Consider the following 15,574-nt stretch of genomic DNA (forward strand, 5'->3'; position numbering starts at 1 on the left):
CTAAATGTCTTAGGCCTAGATTTGGAGTTTTGTCGGTAACGACCCGAAAAACTAACGCCGGCTTTTTTCTGGCCGCACCATAAAAATAACTCTGGTATCGAGAGTCCACATAAAGGCTGTGTTAGGCTTCAAAAAAGGAGCGTAGAGCATTTTTAACGCAGCTTCAACTCTCGATACCAGAGTTACTTACGGACGCGGCCAGCCTCAAAAACGTGCTCGTGCACGATTCCCCCATAGGAAACAATGGGGCTGTTTGAGCTGAAAAAAAACCTAACACCTGTAAAAAAGCCGCGTTCAGCTCCTAACGCAGCCCCATTGTTTGCTATGCGGTAACCCTTCCTACGTCTGCACTTAACACTCTAACATGTACCCCGAGTCTAAACACCCCTAACCTTACACTTATTAACCCCTAATCTGCCGCCCCCGCTATCGCTGACCCCTGCATATTATTTTTAACCCCTAATCTGCCGCTCCGTAAACCGCCGCTAATTACATTATCCCTATGTACCCCTAATCTGGTTCCCTAACATCGCCGACCCCTATATTATATTTATTAACCCCTAATCTGCCCCCCACAACGTCGCCTCCACCTACCTACAATAATTAACCCCTAATCTGCCGACCGCAAAGCGCCGCCACCTACGTTATCCTTATGTACCCCTAATCTGCTGCCCCTAACACCGCCGACCCCTATATTATATTTATTAACCCCTAATCTGCCCCCCACAACGTCGCCTCCACCTGCCTACACTTATTAACCCCTAATCTGCCGACCGGACCTGAGCGCTACTATAATAAAGTTATTAACCCCTAATCCGCCTCACTAACCCTATATTAAATAGTATTAACCCCTAATCTGCCCTCCCTAACATCGCCGACACCTAACTTCAATTATTAACCCCTAATCTGCCGACCGGAGCTCACCGCTATTCTAATAAATGGATTAACCCCTAAAGCTAAATCTAACCCTAACACTAACACCCCCCTAAGTTAAATGTAATTTAAATCTAACAAAATAAATTAACTCTTATTTAATAAATCATTCCTATTTAAAGCTAAATACTTACCTGTAAAATAAATCCTAATATAGCTACAATATAAATTATATTTATACTATAGCTATTTTAGGATTTATATTTATTTTACAGGTAACTTTGTATTTATTTTAACCAGGTACAATAGCTATTAAATAGTTAAGAACTATTTAATAGCTAAAATAGTTAAAATAATTACAAATTTACCTGTAAAATAAATCCTAACCTAAGTTACAATTAAAACTAACACTACACTATCAATAAATTAATTAAATAAACTACCTACAATTAACCTAACACTACACTATCAATAAATTAATTAAATACAATTCCTACAAATAAATACAAATAAATAAACTTGCTAAAGTACAAAAAATAAAAAAGAACTAAGTTACAAAAAATAAAAAAATATCTACAAACATAAGAAAAATATTACAACAATTTTAAACTAATTACACCTACTCTAAGCCCCCTAATAAAACAACAAAGCCCCCAAAATAAAAAATGCCCTACCCTATTCTAAATTACTAAAGTTAAAAGCTCTTTTACCTTACCAGCCCTGAACAGGGCCCTTTGCGGGGCATGCCCCAAGAAGTTCAGCTCTTTTGCCTGTAAAAAAAAACCATACAATACCCCCCCCCAACATTACAACCCACCACCCACATACCCCTAATCTAACCCAAACCCCCCTTAAATAAACCTAACACTAAGCCCCTGAAGATCATCCTACCTTGTCTTCACCTCACCAGGTATCACCGATCCGTCCTGGCTCCAAAATCTTCATCCAACCCAAGCGGGGGTTGGCGATCCATCATCCGGTGCCTGAAGAGGTCCAGAAGAGGCTCCAAAGTCTTCATCCTATCCGGGAAGAAGAGGCGATCCGGACCGGCAACCATCTTGATCCAAGCGGCATCTTCTATCTTCATCCGATGACGACCGGCTCCATCCTGAAGACCTCCACCGCGGACCCATCTTCTTCCGGCGACGTCCAACTGCAGAATGACGGTTCCTTTAAGGGACGTCATCCAAGATGGCGTCCCTCGAATTCCGATTGGCTGATAGGATTCTATCAGCCAATCGGAATTAAGGTAGGAATATTCTGATTGGCTGATGGAATCAGCCAATCAGAATCAAGTTCAATCCGATTGGCTGATCCAATCAGCCAATCAGATTGAGCTTGCATTCTATTGGCTGATCGGAACAGCCAATAGAATGCGAGCTCAATCTGATTGGCTGATTGGATCAGCCAATCGGATTGAACTTGATTCTGATTGGCTGATTCCATCAGCCAATCAGAATATTCCTACCTTAATTCCGATTGGCTGATAGAATCCTATCAGCCAATCGGAATTCGAGGGACGCCATCTTGGATGACGTCCCTTAAAGGAACCGTCATTCTGCAGTTGGACGTCGCCAGAAGAAGATGGGTCCGCGGTGGAGGTCTTCAGGATGGAGCCGGTCGTCATCGGATGAAGATAGAAGATGCCGCTTGGATCAAGATGGTTGCCGGTCCGGATCGCCTCTTCTTCCCGGATAGGATGAAGACTTTGGAGCCTCTTCTGGACCTCTTCAGGCACCGGATGATGGATCGCCAACCCCCGCTTGGGTTGGATGAAGATTTTGGAGCCAGGACGGATCGGTGATACCTGGTGACGTGAAGACAAGGTAGGATGATCTTCAGGGGCTTAGTGTTAGGTTTATTTAAGGGGGGTTTGGGTTAGATTAGGGGTATGTGGGTGGTGGGTTGTAATGTTGGGGGGGGTATTGTATGTTTTTTTTTACAGGCAAAAGAGCTGAACTTCTTGGGGCATGCCCCGCAAAGGGCCCTGTTCAGGGCTGGTAAGGTAAAAGAGCTTTTAACTTTAGTAATTTAGAATAGGGTAGGGCATTTTTTATTTTGGGGGGCTTTGTTGTTTTATTAGGGGGCTTAGAGTAGGTGTAATTAGTTTAAAATTGTTGTAATATTTTTCTTATGTTTGTAGATATTTTTTATTTTTTGTAACTTAGTTCTTTTTTATTTTTTGTACTTTAGCAAGTTTATTTATTTGAATTTATTTGTAGGAATTGTATTTAATTAATTTATTGATAGTGTAGTGTTAGGTTAATTGTAGGTAGTTTATTTAATTAATTTATTGATAGTGTAGTGTTAGGTTAATTGTAGGTAATTGTAGGTATTTTATTTAATTAATTTATTGATAGTATAGTGTTAGTTTTAATTGTAACTTAGGTTATGATTTATTTTACAGGTAAATTTGTAATTTTAACTATTTTAGCTATTAAATAGTTCTTAACTATTTAATAGCTATTGTACCTGGTTAAAATAAATACAAAGTTACCTGTAAAATAAATATAAATCCTAAAATAGCTATAATATAAATATAATTTATATTGTAGCTATATTAGGATTTATTTTACAGGTAAGTATTTAGCTTTAAATAGGAATAATTTATTTAATAAGAGTTAATTTATTTTGTTAGATTTAAATTATATTTAACTTAGGGGGGTGTTAGTGTTAGGGTTAGACTTAGCTTTAGGGGTTAATCCATTTATTAGAATAGCGGTGAGCTCCAGTCGGCAGATTAGGGGTTAATAATTGAAGTTAGGTGTCGGCGATGTTAGGGAGGGCAGATTAGGGGTTAATACTATTTATTATAGGGTTAGTGAGGCGGATTATGGGTTAATAACTTTATTATAGTAGCGCTCAGGTCCACTCGGCAGATTAGGGGTTAATAAGTGTAGGCAGGTGGAGGCGACGTTGTGGGGGGCAGATTAGGGGTTAATAAATATAATATAGGGGTCGGCGGTGTTAGGGGCAGCAGATTAGGGGTACATAAGTATAACGTAGGTGGCGGCGCTTTGCGGTCGGCAGATTAGGGGTTAATAAGTGTAGGCAGGTGAAGGCGACGTTGTGGGGGGCAGATTAGGGGTTAATAAATATAATATAGGGGTCGGCGGTGTTAGGGGCAGCAGATTAGGGGTACATAAGGATAACGTAGGTGGCGGCGCTTTGTGGTCGGCAGATTAGGGGTTAATAAGTGTAGGCAGGTGTAGGCAACGTTGTGGGGGGCAGATTAGGGGTTAATAAATATAATATAGGGGTCGGTGGTGTTAGGGGCAGCAGATTAGGGGTACATAAGGATAACGTAGGTGGCGGTCGGCAGATTAGGGGTTAAAAAAATTTATTTGAGTGTCGGCGATGTGGGGGGACCTCGGTTTAGGGGTACATAGGTAGTTTATGGGTGTTAGTGTACTTTAGAGTACAGTAGTTAAGAGCTTTATAAACCGGCGTTAGCCCAGAAAGCTCTTAACTACTGACTTTTTTCCTGCGGCTGGAGTTTTGTCGTTAGATGTCTAACGCTCACTTCAGAAACGACTCTAAATACCGGAGTTAGAAAGATCCCATTGAAAAGATAGGATACGCAATTGACGTAAGGGGATCTGTGGTATGGAAAAGTTGCGGCTGAAAAGTGAGCGTTAGACCCTATTTTGAGTGACTCCAAATACCGGCGGTAGCCTAAAACCAGCGTTAGGAGCCTCTAACGCTGGTTTTCACGGCTAACGCCAAACTCTAAATCTAGGCCTTAATCTATCAATACTTTTTAGCCTCTCAGTCTTGTGACATGGTGACAAGTGACCTACAAGCAGATTTCATCATCAACCTGTCATTAATTGATCTATATGCTCTCTTTCTCTCTTTCCCTTTATTTGGCATTCTTGATGTACAGATATCTCTTACCAGAATTCTCCATCATCCCGAACAGTCAGACCCAGCGTCTCCTTCTGAGATTTGCTGACCTTTCTCCACTCTTCAGATCTTACAGGGAAAAAGTATCAACATCACATATACACTATATTATAATTTTATAACAGTATACAGATACAAATCCCCAAATCTGTAATTGTTCTGAAATCCAGACTCTTACATTAATAGCTAATGTATTAAAAAGTACAATGCCCCCCTCCCCCCACCAGCAAGTTACACTCTTCTCTGCCTGCATCTTTAGTTTTTTTTTTGTGTTATAAAATGCCAATACTGGTCTTTATTTAAAACATCAGCTGTTACGTTTCTATACAGTATTGTACTATATTTCTAATGTTACTATGTACACAAAAGTAATAAAAAATTATATAACTCTACCCTTAAATGAATACTGAATCCAATTTTTTTTCTAATTTAGTCCTATTAAGTTTTCATCATTATCTTGGTATCTTTATTTGAAAAAGCAGGAATGTAAGCTTACGAGACGGCCCATCTTTGGTTCAGAACCTGGGTAGTGCTTGCTGATTGGTGGCTAAATGTAAGCTTGCATTCCTGCTTTTTCAAATAAAGATACCAAGAGAACGAAGAAAAAATGATAATAGGAGAAAATAAGACATTTGCTTAAAATTGCATGCTCTATCTTAATCATGAAATAAAAAAAAATTGGGTTCAGTATACCTTTAAGTTGCTGCATTATGCCATGTTAATATTCTCTAATTAAGATATTAATGTTAAACCTTGGTCCCATCCCCTCTCCATTTTATAGATGCAAATAAAGAAACATCTCAAAATCCAAACTATTCTGAAATCTAAACCTTTTCCGGTTCAAAGCAGTTTGTTTATTATGAGGTATATTTTGATAAAACATATCAGTGTGGAGGGGCGGAGCTAGCCAGCACCCAAGATGGACGTGTGTCTGTGAGGCTCCGAAGTGAGGTCGTCAGAAAAGCCTTGTAAAACACACCAGAGAGGGGTAATGTGAATACTATCCTACCCAGAGCAACTCCTGAACCACCAGTGAACACATATAGATGTAAACCGGACATGGTCCGGCATTGCAACCACGTCACAAGCTTATTTTGTGACCATGCTCCTGTAGCGTATCCTGAAACAAGACGGCATTGATCTCAGCAGCCAAACGGCGACAAAGTCCCTACCCTGCATTAACTCAGATACTACCAGGGCTATAAAATAAAAGACATCCACCTTACAAGCAAGGACAACGGCGCTGCGCAACATGGGAGACATGGGAGACATGAGAAGCTACACGAGTGAGTAAAATGCATCACAACACTCATGAATATACTACATAACACTCGATCCCTATAACTACTACTAACATTAAGAGAATCCACAAAAGGAATCTGAATGAAATAACCTTTTTACAACAGATGGGCCTGAATTGACCACAGTACAAAGGACTTCCCTAGTATATCTCACTTATATAAGGCCACATCTCATCCGCTAACCACCTTAATATAACTCTCTGGAGGCCATTGCTTTCTCTCATAGAACTGACTGAAACAACCTACTTCCTATCAAATAACCTAACAGGCCATATCTGTAGATTCAGTCTCCATGTGCACCTCTTATCATATAACCTAACAGGCATCATCTGTGGATCCAGCCTCCACGTGCACCTCCTTTAACTATACAAAATGACAACTAGATGACCTACAAGAACTAAGAGACCCTGTAAAGGCTCTGCTACACCAATTACAAAAGTTCATGCTTTTTTTAAAGCATTGGAACCCGCCATAACAGATCAAATGGACGTAATAAACAAGCCTCAATCAGCAACTACCGTTCCACAATTAGAACTGGAAGACGAGGCTCCTCTTACTAAAGCAGACCTATGTACCCTTCCCTCCAAAGAGGACTTCTCCTCATTTTTCACTCAAGTGAGTACCATGATAAAATATAGCCTCACTGAAGTTAAGAAAGAAATAAATTAATTTGGAAATCGACTCATACAGCTCGAGGAAGATGTAGAGCACACTGATAACCTCCTAGATCTCCAAGCACAGAACACCTCTCATAACTCCACACTGATAAGACAACTCCAGGATTAGGTAGAAGACCTGGACAACAGAGGGAGGAGGCAGAATATCAGAATAAGGGGCATTCCAGAGACTATTTACGCCACTGACTTACTCCCTTACTTACAGAAGCTATTTAACCACTTACTGGATAATGCAGAGGACATTAAATTCCCACTAGACAGATATCCCCGAGCATTAAGGCCTAAACCTAAAGATACTGCTCCACCGCGAGACGTCATCTTAAAATTTAGGGATAAAGAGGACATATTAACTGCAGCACGGAAGAAAGATCTGATCACTTTTGATGGAAGCCCCCTACAATTATTTGCAGATCTCAGTCAACTAACCTTACAAAAAAGACATGAGGCAAGATTCCTCACCCTCCACCTCAGAGACTTAGGAATCCCATATCGTTGGGGGTTTCCCCTTTTGCCTCAGGGTCCTTAAGGACAGCAATTCAGCTCTGTATAAAACACCAGAGGACCTAGATCAGTTTTGTTCACAACTTAACATCCCAAAACCTGATCCTCCTCCAATACATACCAAAGAAGATGACACAACATCCTCAGATGCAATGTCCAAACCTTAGAGACAAAGCTGGAGAAAAGTCTCCCACACCAGAAGAACCAAAAATACCACAAACCCTAATCCAGCACCAAGCCTGATAAGTCATGCACCTGATACATGATTTGACGACCATTCCGTGGAAGAATTCCTTTATCAGAGATGTTGAGATGAACTCTCTATATTGCTAGAGATATTCCATCTCTTTCCAATTATGTCCCAAGGTTCAGTTGTGACACTATCACAATATACCGCTTCCCATTACCCTTATTTTTACTTACTTTTATCTTTCTTATCTTGGAAAGATACCCACTTTTTACTCATAAGCCAATTTGATACCCAAACCAGTTTACCAACAGGGTAAGATGTCACAACCATTGCCCCCTCGGGCTTATACAAACAAAGCCCAATAATCACCCACTCTGATATTACTCCCCTGAAGTAATGACACCCTTAAGTAGCCGACCTGCTACCACCTGGTAGTAGCATTCACTTTCACCCCTTCCTCCCTTAGTTAAGTGCATCAAATGTTATCTCACAATGTTATGTTTATGTTATTTAATGTTTTATTTTTTTTCTGTTCTATGTTCTAGCAGGTTAAACGTTAATCAAAAGAGACTATTTCTAAGCCTCCTCTCCTTCACTCACCTTTCCTTCCTTATACTTTCCATGTCTGGGTGGGACCTGATTAATCCAAAATCCAGAAGTTTCCAGGTAAGCCACATCTACCTCAAAACAATCATCATATAAAGCACTATAGGTATACTCACCCACACCCAAATATACAGCTACCACACTTCAATTCAACCGATTTCAGATCCCATATGCCCACATGAGTAAACACACATTCAAAATAGCTACTCAAAATACCGTGGGTCTGAATCCCCCTACTAAAAGATCAGTAGCCTTGGCTAATTTTAATAGATCAAAGATTGACATAGTGTTTGTACAGGAAACACACTTCCCAAAAGACAACCCTCCCACATTTACCAATAGAGATTACCCAACAGGACATTTCGCTTTGAATGAAAAAAAAAACGCAATGGAGTGGGAATCATTTTACATAGAGCCTTATCCTTCATCCTAGATAATGTGGAGTCAGACCCTGGGTGTTGGTGGATCATCTTGATAGGCAGACTCTGCCAAAGACCTGTAACATATACGTCCCCAACTTAAATCAGGTTAGTTTTTTTCATAAATTATATAACAAAATCACACAAATTCAGAAAGGTTCTTTAATTCTCGCTGGAGACTTCAATATCGCGCAGGAACCCACCCTAGATTGCTCCACCAGCCGTGGTAATACCTCTATCAAATCACTCCTTGATCTGAGCTCCTATTTACACAGACTCTCCTTGATAGATGCCTGGAGGGCTAAACACCTAGGACAAAAGAATTTCACATTTTACTCCAACCCCCACAAAAGCTATTCTCATATTGATTATATATTTATAGACCAATTTAGTTACAGCATGATAAGAGATTCAGACATTGATCCGATTAACTGGTCAGACCATGCAATGGTAACCATGACTGTGGAATGGAATGGCGCCCTTTTTGGCCCCCATGTGTGGTGGCTAGATGAATCATTATTAAAGAACCCTCTCATCTTCACAAAACTCACAACAACCTTACAGGAATACTTTGAGTTTAATAACACACCTCATATATCACCCCATATGTTATGGGAAGCACATAAAACGGTTATAAGAGGTGAACTTATAAAACAGAAAGCTATACTGACCAAGCAATAAAGGGACAACATATACGAACTTGCTAGAAATAGAGACCCAACATAAAATTGACCCACACAACGAACCCCTCTTCCTATCACTTAAAAAAGTAAGAAATTAGTTCAACTATTTAATATATAAGGAAGCCAAAGAAAAGGCACTCTATCTTAGAAAAATATACTTTCACAAATCTAATACATCTGGGACTACCTTAGCTAGAACACTAAAAGAAAAAAAAAAGAACTCATATATTCACCAACTAATTACTTCAGAGGGAATTTCTTTGTTTGGCAGCCACCAAATACCGGAACAATTAAGAGCTTATTACAGTAAACTGTACAACCTCCCTGCTCCCCAGGCATCTAATGACCCACAAGCAACGGACCTGTACATAGCGAAGGCGAATATCCCCACTTTACCTGACAACCTAGCCAAACCATTAGAGGAACCTATTTCTCTCTGAGAGGTCCAAGCAGCCATAATTTCACTCCCCCTTCACAAAAGCCCAGGCCCTGATGGGTTTTCCAACCTATACTACAAACATTACAGGGACATGATAGCACCCCACTGAACTACCATGTTCCACTTCATTGATGACACCGAGAACTGGTCCCACCAAACACTAGAAGCACACATCACAGTCATATCTAAACCTGATAAAGACCCCTCCAAAGACTAAAATTACAGACCCATCTCCCTACTTAACAAGGACGTCAAAATATTTGCCAAATTGTAGCTACAAGAATCAATAAAATCCTTCCTACCTAGTATATACAGACCAGACAGGCTTTATGCCAAGCTGAGAGGCACAGGTCAACAGAATTAGGACAGTACATCTGACTGACCACGCCTGCCGGTTGGGGAAAACAGCAGTGTTAATTTCTACAGATGCAGAGAAAGCCGTCTGGACTGGAACTTCCTCAGCCGCTGTCTCCACAACTTTGGTTTCATTCACAAAATGATACAAATAATCCTAAGCCTTTATTCAAACCCATCAGCATGGGTTAGAACCAACGGTACACTATCAGACAAGTTCAAAATCGGTAACGGCACTAGACAGGGTTGCCCCCTATCCCTGCTCCTTTTCACATTAAAAATTGAGGTCTTGGCCTCACATATTAGAAATAACACCAATATTGAAGGGATCCAATTAGGCCCTAATATGTATAAAGTCTCACTATATGCAGACAACTTATTAATATCACTCATATCTCTGCACACCTCATTACCCAACCTACTAGAGGAATTTGATCAAATCGGCACATACTCTAATTTTTCCATTAATGCGATAAAATCAGAAAAACTCAACATCCAAAAATGACTTTGAAGCCCTGAATAGGCACTATGCTTATAAACTTAAATAAGATAAAATTAAATATTTAGGGATATACTTAACACCCTCAAGTAGTAAACTTTTAAAACAACAATTCACCCCTATTACTCAAAATATCTAGAGACCTCACTACATGGAAAGACAAACCTCTATCCTGGTGGGGACGTATATAAGCCATCAAGATGACCACCCTCCCCCAAATACTTTATGTAACACAGGCAGCACCAATACACCTCCCAACATCATATTTGAACCAATTACAAAACTTAATAAACTTTATATGGGGCAGCTTGAAACCCCGCATTAATAGAAATACACTTTATCGCCCTTTGGGCTCAGGCGGACTAGGACTACCACACATCACTAAATATTACAAAGCAATAGCGCTGCAAAGAGAACTGGACTGACACAGCAACCCTAGCCTCAAAGCCTGGACCACAATTGACTAACACCTCCTACAATCCCCAACAATAGGCCCCCTGTGTTGGATAAAACACTCAAATAGACCAAACTCTCACCCCTATATACCCACTTTTTCAAAGTCTGGGATAGCATCCAAGATAAATATACAGGAATATCTTCACCAATCTCCCCAATGACTCCTATCCCCATCAATGCCGAACTCACAGGTGGTCTGTTGATTGATCACCCTTTAACCCATGGACTAGGTTACTCCATCCCCTTCACTAAACTTACGACAGAAGGAAAACTTAAACAAAGATCACAGCTTACGGAAGTGGTTGGAGGCTCATTTGCACCCTGGCTTAAATATGCCCAACTGTCACACTTGATAAGAGAGTCACCACACAAAAAATACCTACTCAGAAACCAAACCAATTTTGAACACTTGTGTCTACTAAATATAAAGCCCTGCGGATCACTTTCGATAGCTAGGAAAATATTAGACGAAGCAAATACAATAACTCCTCCATCAATTACATTACATTGACAAGAAGAATTAGGGATCTTTTTAAACCCCCGCACAGTGGGAAAATATATTATATAAATCCTCTTCCTCTCCCAGAGTCTTAGAACTTAATCACAAATTATTAATGCAATGGTACCTTAAACTGGAAAGAATCAATAAAATATACCCCACAGCTAATGCGTCTTGCTGGAGAGGATGTGGCCTTACAGGCAAAATGTTGCATAATTGGTGGCATTGCCCAAAACTAGTAACCTTCTGGTAACATATGGATACCTATCTCAAAAAACTTCTAGGGAACTCTTTCTCCTTAACACCACTAATGACCTTTCTTAACCTCAAACCAGCCAAAATCTGTAAAATCCAATGGAAACTAACACAAATTGTTCTTAATAGCGCTAGATCCCTAATAGCATGCAAACGGAAATCCCCACATATCCCCACAATTCCCGATTGGCCTCAAAACACCTCAGATTTTCTCTCACTAGAGGAATACTCCTACTATAGAAATGGCAACTTAGACATGTTCTACAATGTCAAATTCTACTGGGAATCTCTTACACTCACAACCCATCTGAATTACATTTCCTCCCACCTAGCCTAATGCCCCCCTCCCCCCCTTCTTACATTCTCTCCCTCTTTCTTTCCCATTTCCAACCCCCCTTAAGCATAACCTACATTTTAACTCCTCCAAGGTCTCTTAAAAATCAACGAGATATGGAATATAGATCAACCATACTGTCTATGTTTATTCTGCTATGTTATTGTATGTTTGTTTCTTTATACTGAAGCTCATTGAAAGTATAGATCTTGCTATGTCACATTATCACAGAGACTCTTTGTTTCCACTGGAATCTACATAAAGTTTCATCTATGCATATATGCAAGGATTACAATCACTATTGTAACGTTTGTTTGAATACCTGAATAAAAATGATTGAAACAGGGGACTTCCAGGCAGCGGCCATCTTACTGGTCGCACTGAGCTTCAGCTCCTTAAGCTCTCTCCAAAATCCATACTTTTAGTACAGCTAAACTGGATATATACTATTTAAAATAGTGGAGGGGCTGAGCTGTTGGTGGCCTGATCTGAGAAATAGGGGTTTTGGATCGAGACATGGCTTAATAGCCCTCAGCACCGGACTTTTTCATTTGAGGCCTCCCCCTACACTAGAAGCCTCAGCACCATCCCCACAACTTGCTGTGCCCTGAGTGCGCAGTTTTTTCTATTGCACAACAATCACTTATCAAGGACCCAGTATGGCAATTAACTTCCAAAAGTTTGAAGATTCTATACGTGCCATACTAGAAGACCAGTATGCAGACCTTCTATGGCTTTTTGAAAAATGTTTTCACCCCGACCCAGACCATGTGAAAGGAGTGAACCCTGGCACTGTTCCTATCCCACAGCTATGCACAGAGGAAACAGCAAACACTCCAGGTACCTCCATGGAACAAGCAGAACAAGACGGCTACAAACCTACTCCTGACGCTAAGATGCAACAGCCTGGCATTCGAGTCACAGCAGACGGTCCTGCTATGCACAAGATTGAAGATGCGGCTCTGCCGTTACAATCCCCACAGAAGCAGGCCCCTGATGCTAATAGTATGAGTTTAGATTTCCACTGGCGCTTGTGGATTAAGCTAGGATTTATACTACCATCATTTGTGTGACTTATCTAAGTGACTCTGATTATTATCAAATCGTTTCAACAAAAGTAAAAAGACAATTGTGTCTGTGAGTTTCAAACAACGAATTTTAGGATATATGTCCTAGTGTGGACTGATATATGATAATGTCTATGTATAATAAAAAGAATAAATAAAGAATAATAGTGTTTCTGTGATTTTAGATAGATTGGAAAGTGTCCGTGATGCGTATCTTTTCTTTTCTTTGATTAGAATAATGTGAGGTTAAAAAAATGTAAGTAGCGCTTGTGACGATAAATATTACAGTGAAAAATATTGGATAGAACTTTGTCCGTAAATAAAGAAGATAGTGTATGTATATAAAAAAGGTTTAATGAACTATATTGACTATCAACAATTCAATATTAAACAATAAGATTCATAAAAGTAGTGGCAAATCCAACAAATAAAAACAAATAAAACAAGGGACGTCTCCCTATAGGTACTTCGGTAAGTCAAATGACCTGACAATGGGTGGTCTTTAAATATAACTCGATAACAAAATGTCACCTTGTGTAAGGAGAGGTTATTAGCAAGCTGTAAAATACCTTACAAAAGTCTGTTTGGAATTGTGTATGAGTCGATGTTATGCTTCTGTGAGCCTCCTTCTCTGTTCTGCTCCTTCGCGGCTTAATATGACAAGCCTCCGTTTCTGATTGGTGGTTAGAGGTCACACCTCTCTTAGGATAGGCTGTGACGGTGCACGCTGGATGTTTGGCGTGTTTAGATGTAGGTGATCTTTTTCAAGCTGTTTGAACTTGCAGCTGTTAAAACTTTTTCTTTTGCACTTATGTGAGCGGTATTGTAGATCCGCTGTCAGAAAGATAAAAAGTGCTCCAATTTCTTGCTGATCAGATCCTTGGTCCTCCTTGTGGTTTTGGCTCCTAAATCATTGAAATTAGAGAGTCCACTTGATGGGCTGGATCGCAGCTTGCAGGAGTTTCTTTAATACGCGTTTCACCCTCTGGGGGCTTTATCAAGATACTCCAGACAGGTTGGGTGCATCCTTATAAAGGTGTTACTTGTGATCTTATTGGTTCAGTAATAAATGTAGATTTCATGGAGGCACACCTTTTTTAAATTTAAGGTGGAATTTCAGGTTAACGCTTTTATGTATATAAAGGTGGTATTAAAGTTCTGTTAATAGGCAACAAAGTATCTCCATACCCCAATATTCTATATAGAAAGGCAAAAAACCTAAAAAATATTCTATCTCCCAAGGATCTGATCAGCGAGAAATTGGAGCACTTTTTATCTTTCTGACAGCGGATCTACAATACCGCTCACATAAGTGCAAAAGAAAAAGTTTTAACAGCTGCAAGTTCAAACAGCTTGAAAAAGATCACCTACATCTAAACACACCAAACATCCAGCGTGCACCGTCACAGTCTATCCTAAGAGAGGTGTGACCTCTAACCACCAATCAGAAACGGAGGCTTGTCATATTAAGCCGCGAAGGAGCGGAACGGAGAAGGAGGCTCACAGAAGCATAACATCGACTCATACACAATTCCAAACAGACTTTTGTAAGGTACCTTACAGCTTGCTAATAACCTCTCCTTACACAAGGTGACATTTTGTTATCGAGTTATATTTAAAGACCACCCATTGTCAGGTCATTTGACTTACCGAAGTACCTATAGGGAGACGTCCCTTGTTTTATTTGTTTTTATTTGTTGGATTTGCTACTACTTTTATGAATCTTATTGTTATATATTGAATTGTCGATAGTCAATATAGTTCATTAAACCTTTTTTTATATACATACACTATCTTCTTTATTTACGGACAAAGTTCTATCCAATATTTTTCACTGTAATATTTATCATCACAAGCGCTACTTACATTTTTTTAACCTCACATTATTCTAATCAAAGAAAAGAAAAGATACGCATCACGGACACTTTCCAATCTATCTAAAATCACAGAAACACTATTATTCTTTATTTATTCTTTTTATTATACATAGACATTATCATATATCAGTCCACACTAGGACATATATACTAAAATTCGTTGTTTGAAACTCACAGACACAATTGTCTTTTTACTTTTGTTGAAACGATTTGATAATAATCAGAGTCACTTAGATAAGTCACACAAATGATGGTAGTATAAATCCTAGCTTAATCCACAAGCGCCAGTGGAAATCTAAACTCATACATTTGTTCTTCACTTAAACTACTGAGGAGGAGTAGTTTTCCCATCCACCAGGCATTAGGATTTTTTAGTAAGCGCCAACCCTCTTCTTACTATACTCTGATGCTAATAGCCCTATAATATGCCAGAGAGCAACAGTCAGCTGGTCCCTCTCAATTGAGCAGAGAAGCAATCATGAAGCCAATGTAGAGATATACAGAACCCGGAATCCATTGGAGCGCACACACTACTGGAGGACTACCTGACAGTACAAGCGCTAAGGTACGGCACAATCACAAACACTCGCAGGCTCTATAGTATATCGCTAGGCTGGACAAACATGAAGATTATCCCA

At 39.7% G+C, this 15,574-nt stretch overlaps 1 protein-coding gene across 7 annotated transcripts in view; it reads right to left on the reverse strand.

Annotated features, from left to right (window-relative positions):
* Positions 1 to 15,574, reverse strand: part of CAPN6 (calpain 6) — a 258,328-nt gene that overhangs the window by 39,070 nt on the left and 203,684 nt on the right. For all 7 annotated transcript variants that reach the window (XM_053699313.1, XM_053699314.1, XM_053699315.1 and 4 more), the window contains one exon: positions 4,771 to 4,848. In XM_053699313.1, the coding sequence (XP_053555288.1) occupies positions 4,771 to 4,848 (78 nt within the window). The remainder of the gene's footprint in view (positions 1 to 4,770; positions 4,849 to 15,574) is intronic.

The sequence above is a fragment of the Bombina bombina genome, chromosome 1 (assembly GCF_027579735.1).
Source record: "Bombina bombina isolate aBomBom1 chromosome 1, aBomBom1.pri, whole genome shotgun sequence".
In the NCBI taxonomy this organism is placed as follows: Eukaryota; Metazoa; Chordata; class Amphibia; order Anura; family Bombinatoridae; genus Bombina; species Bombina bombina.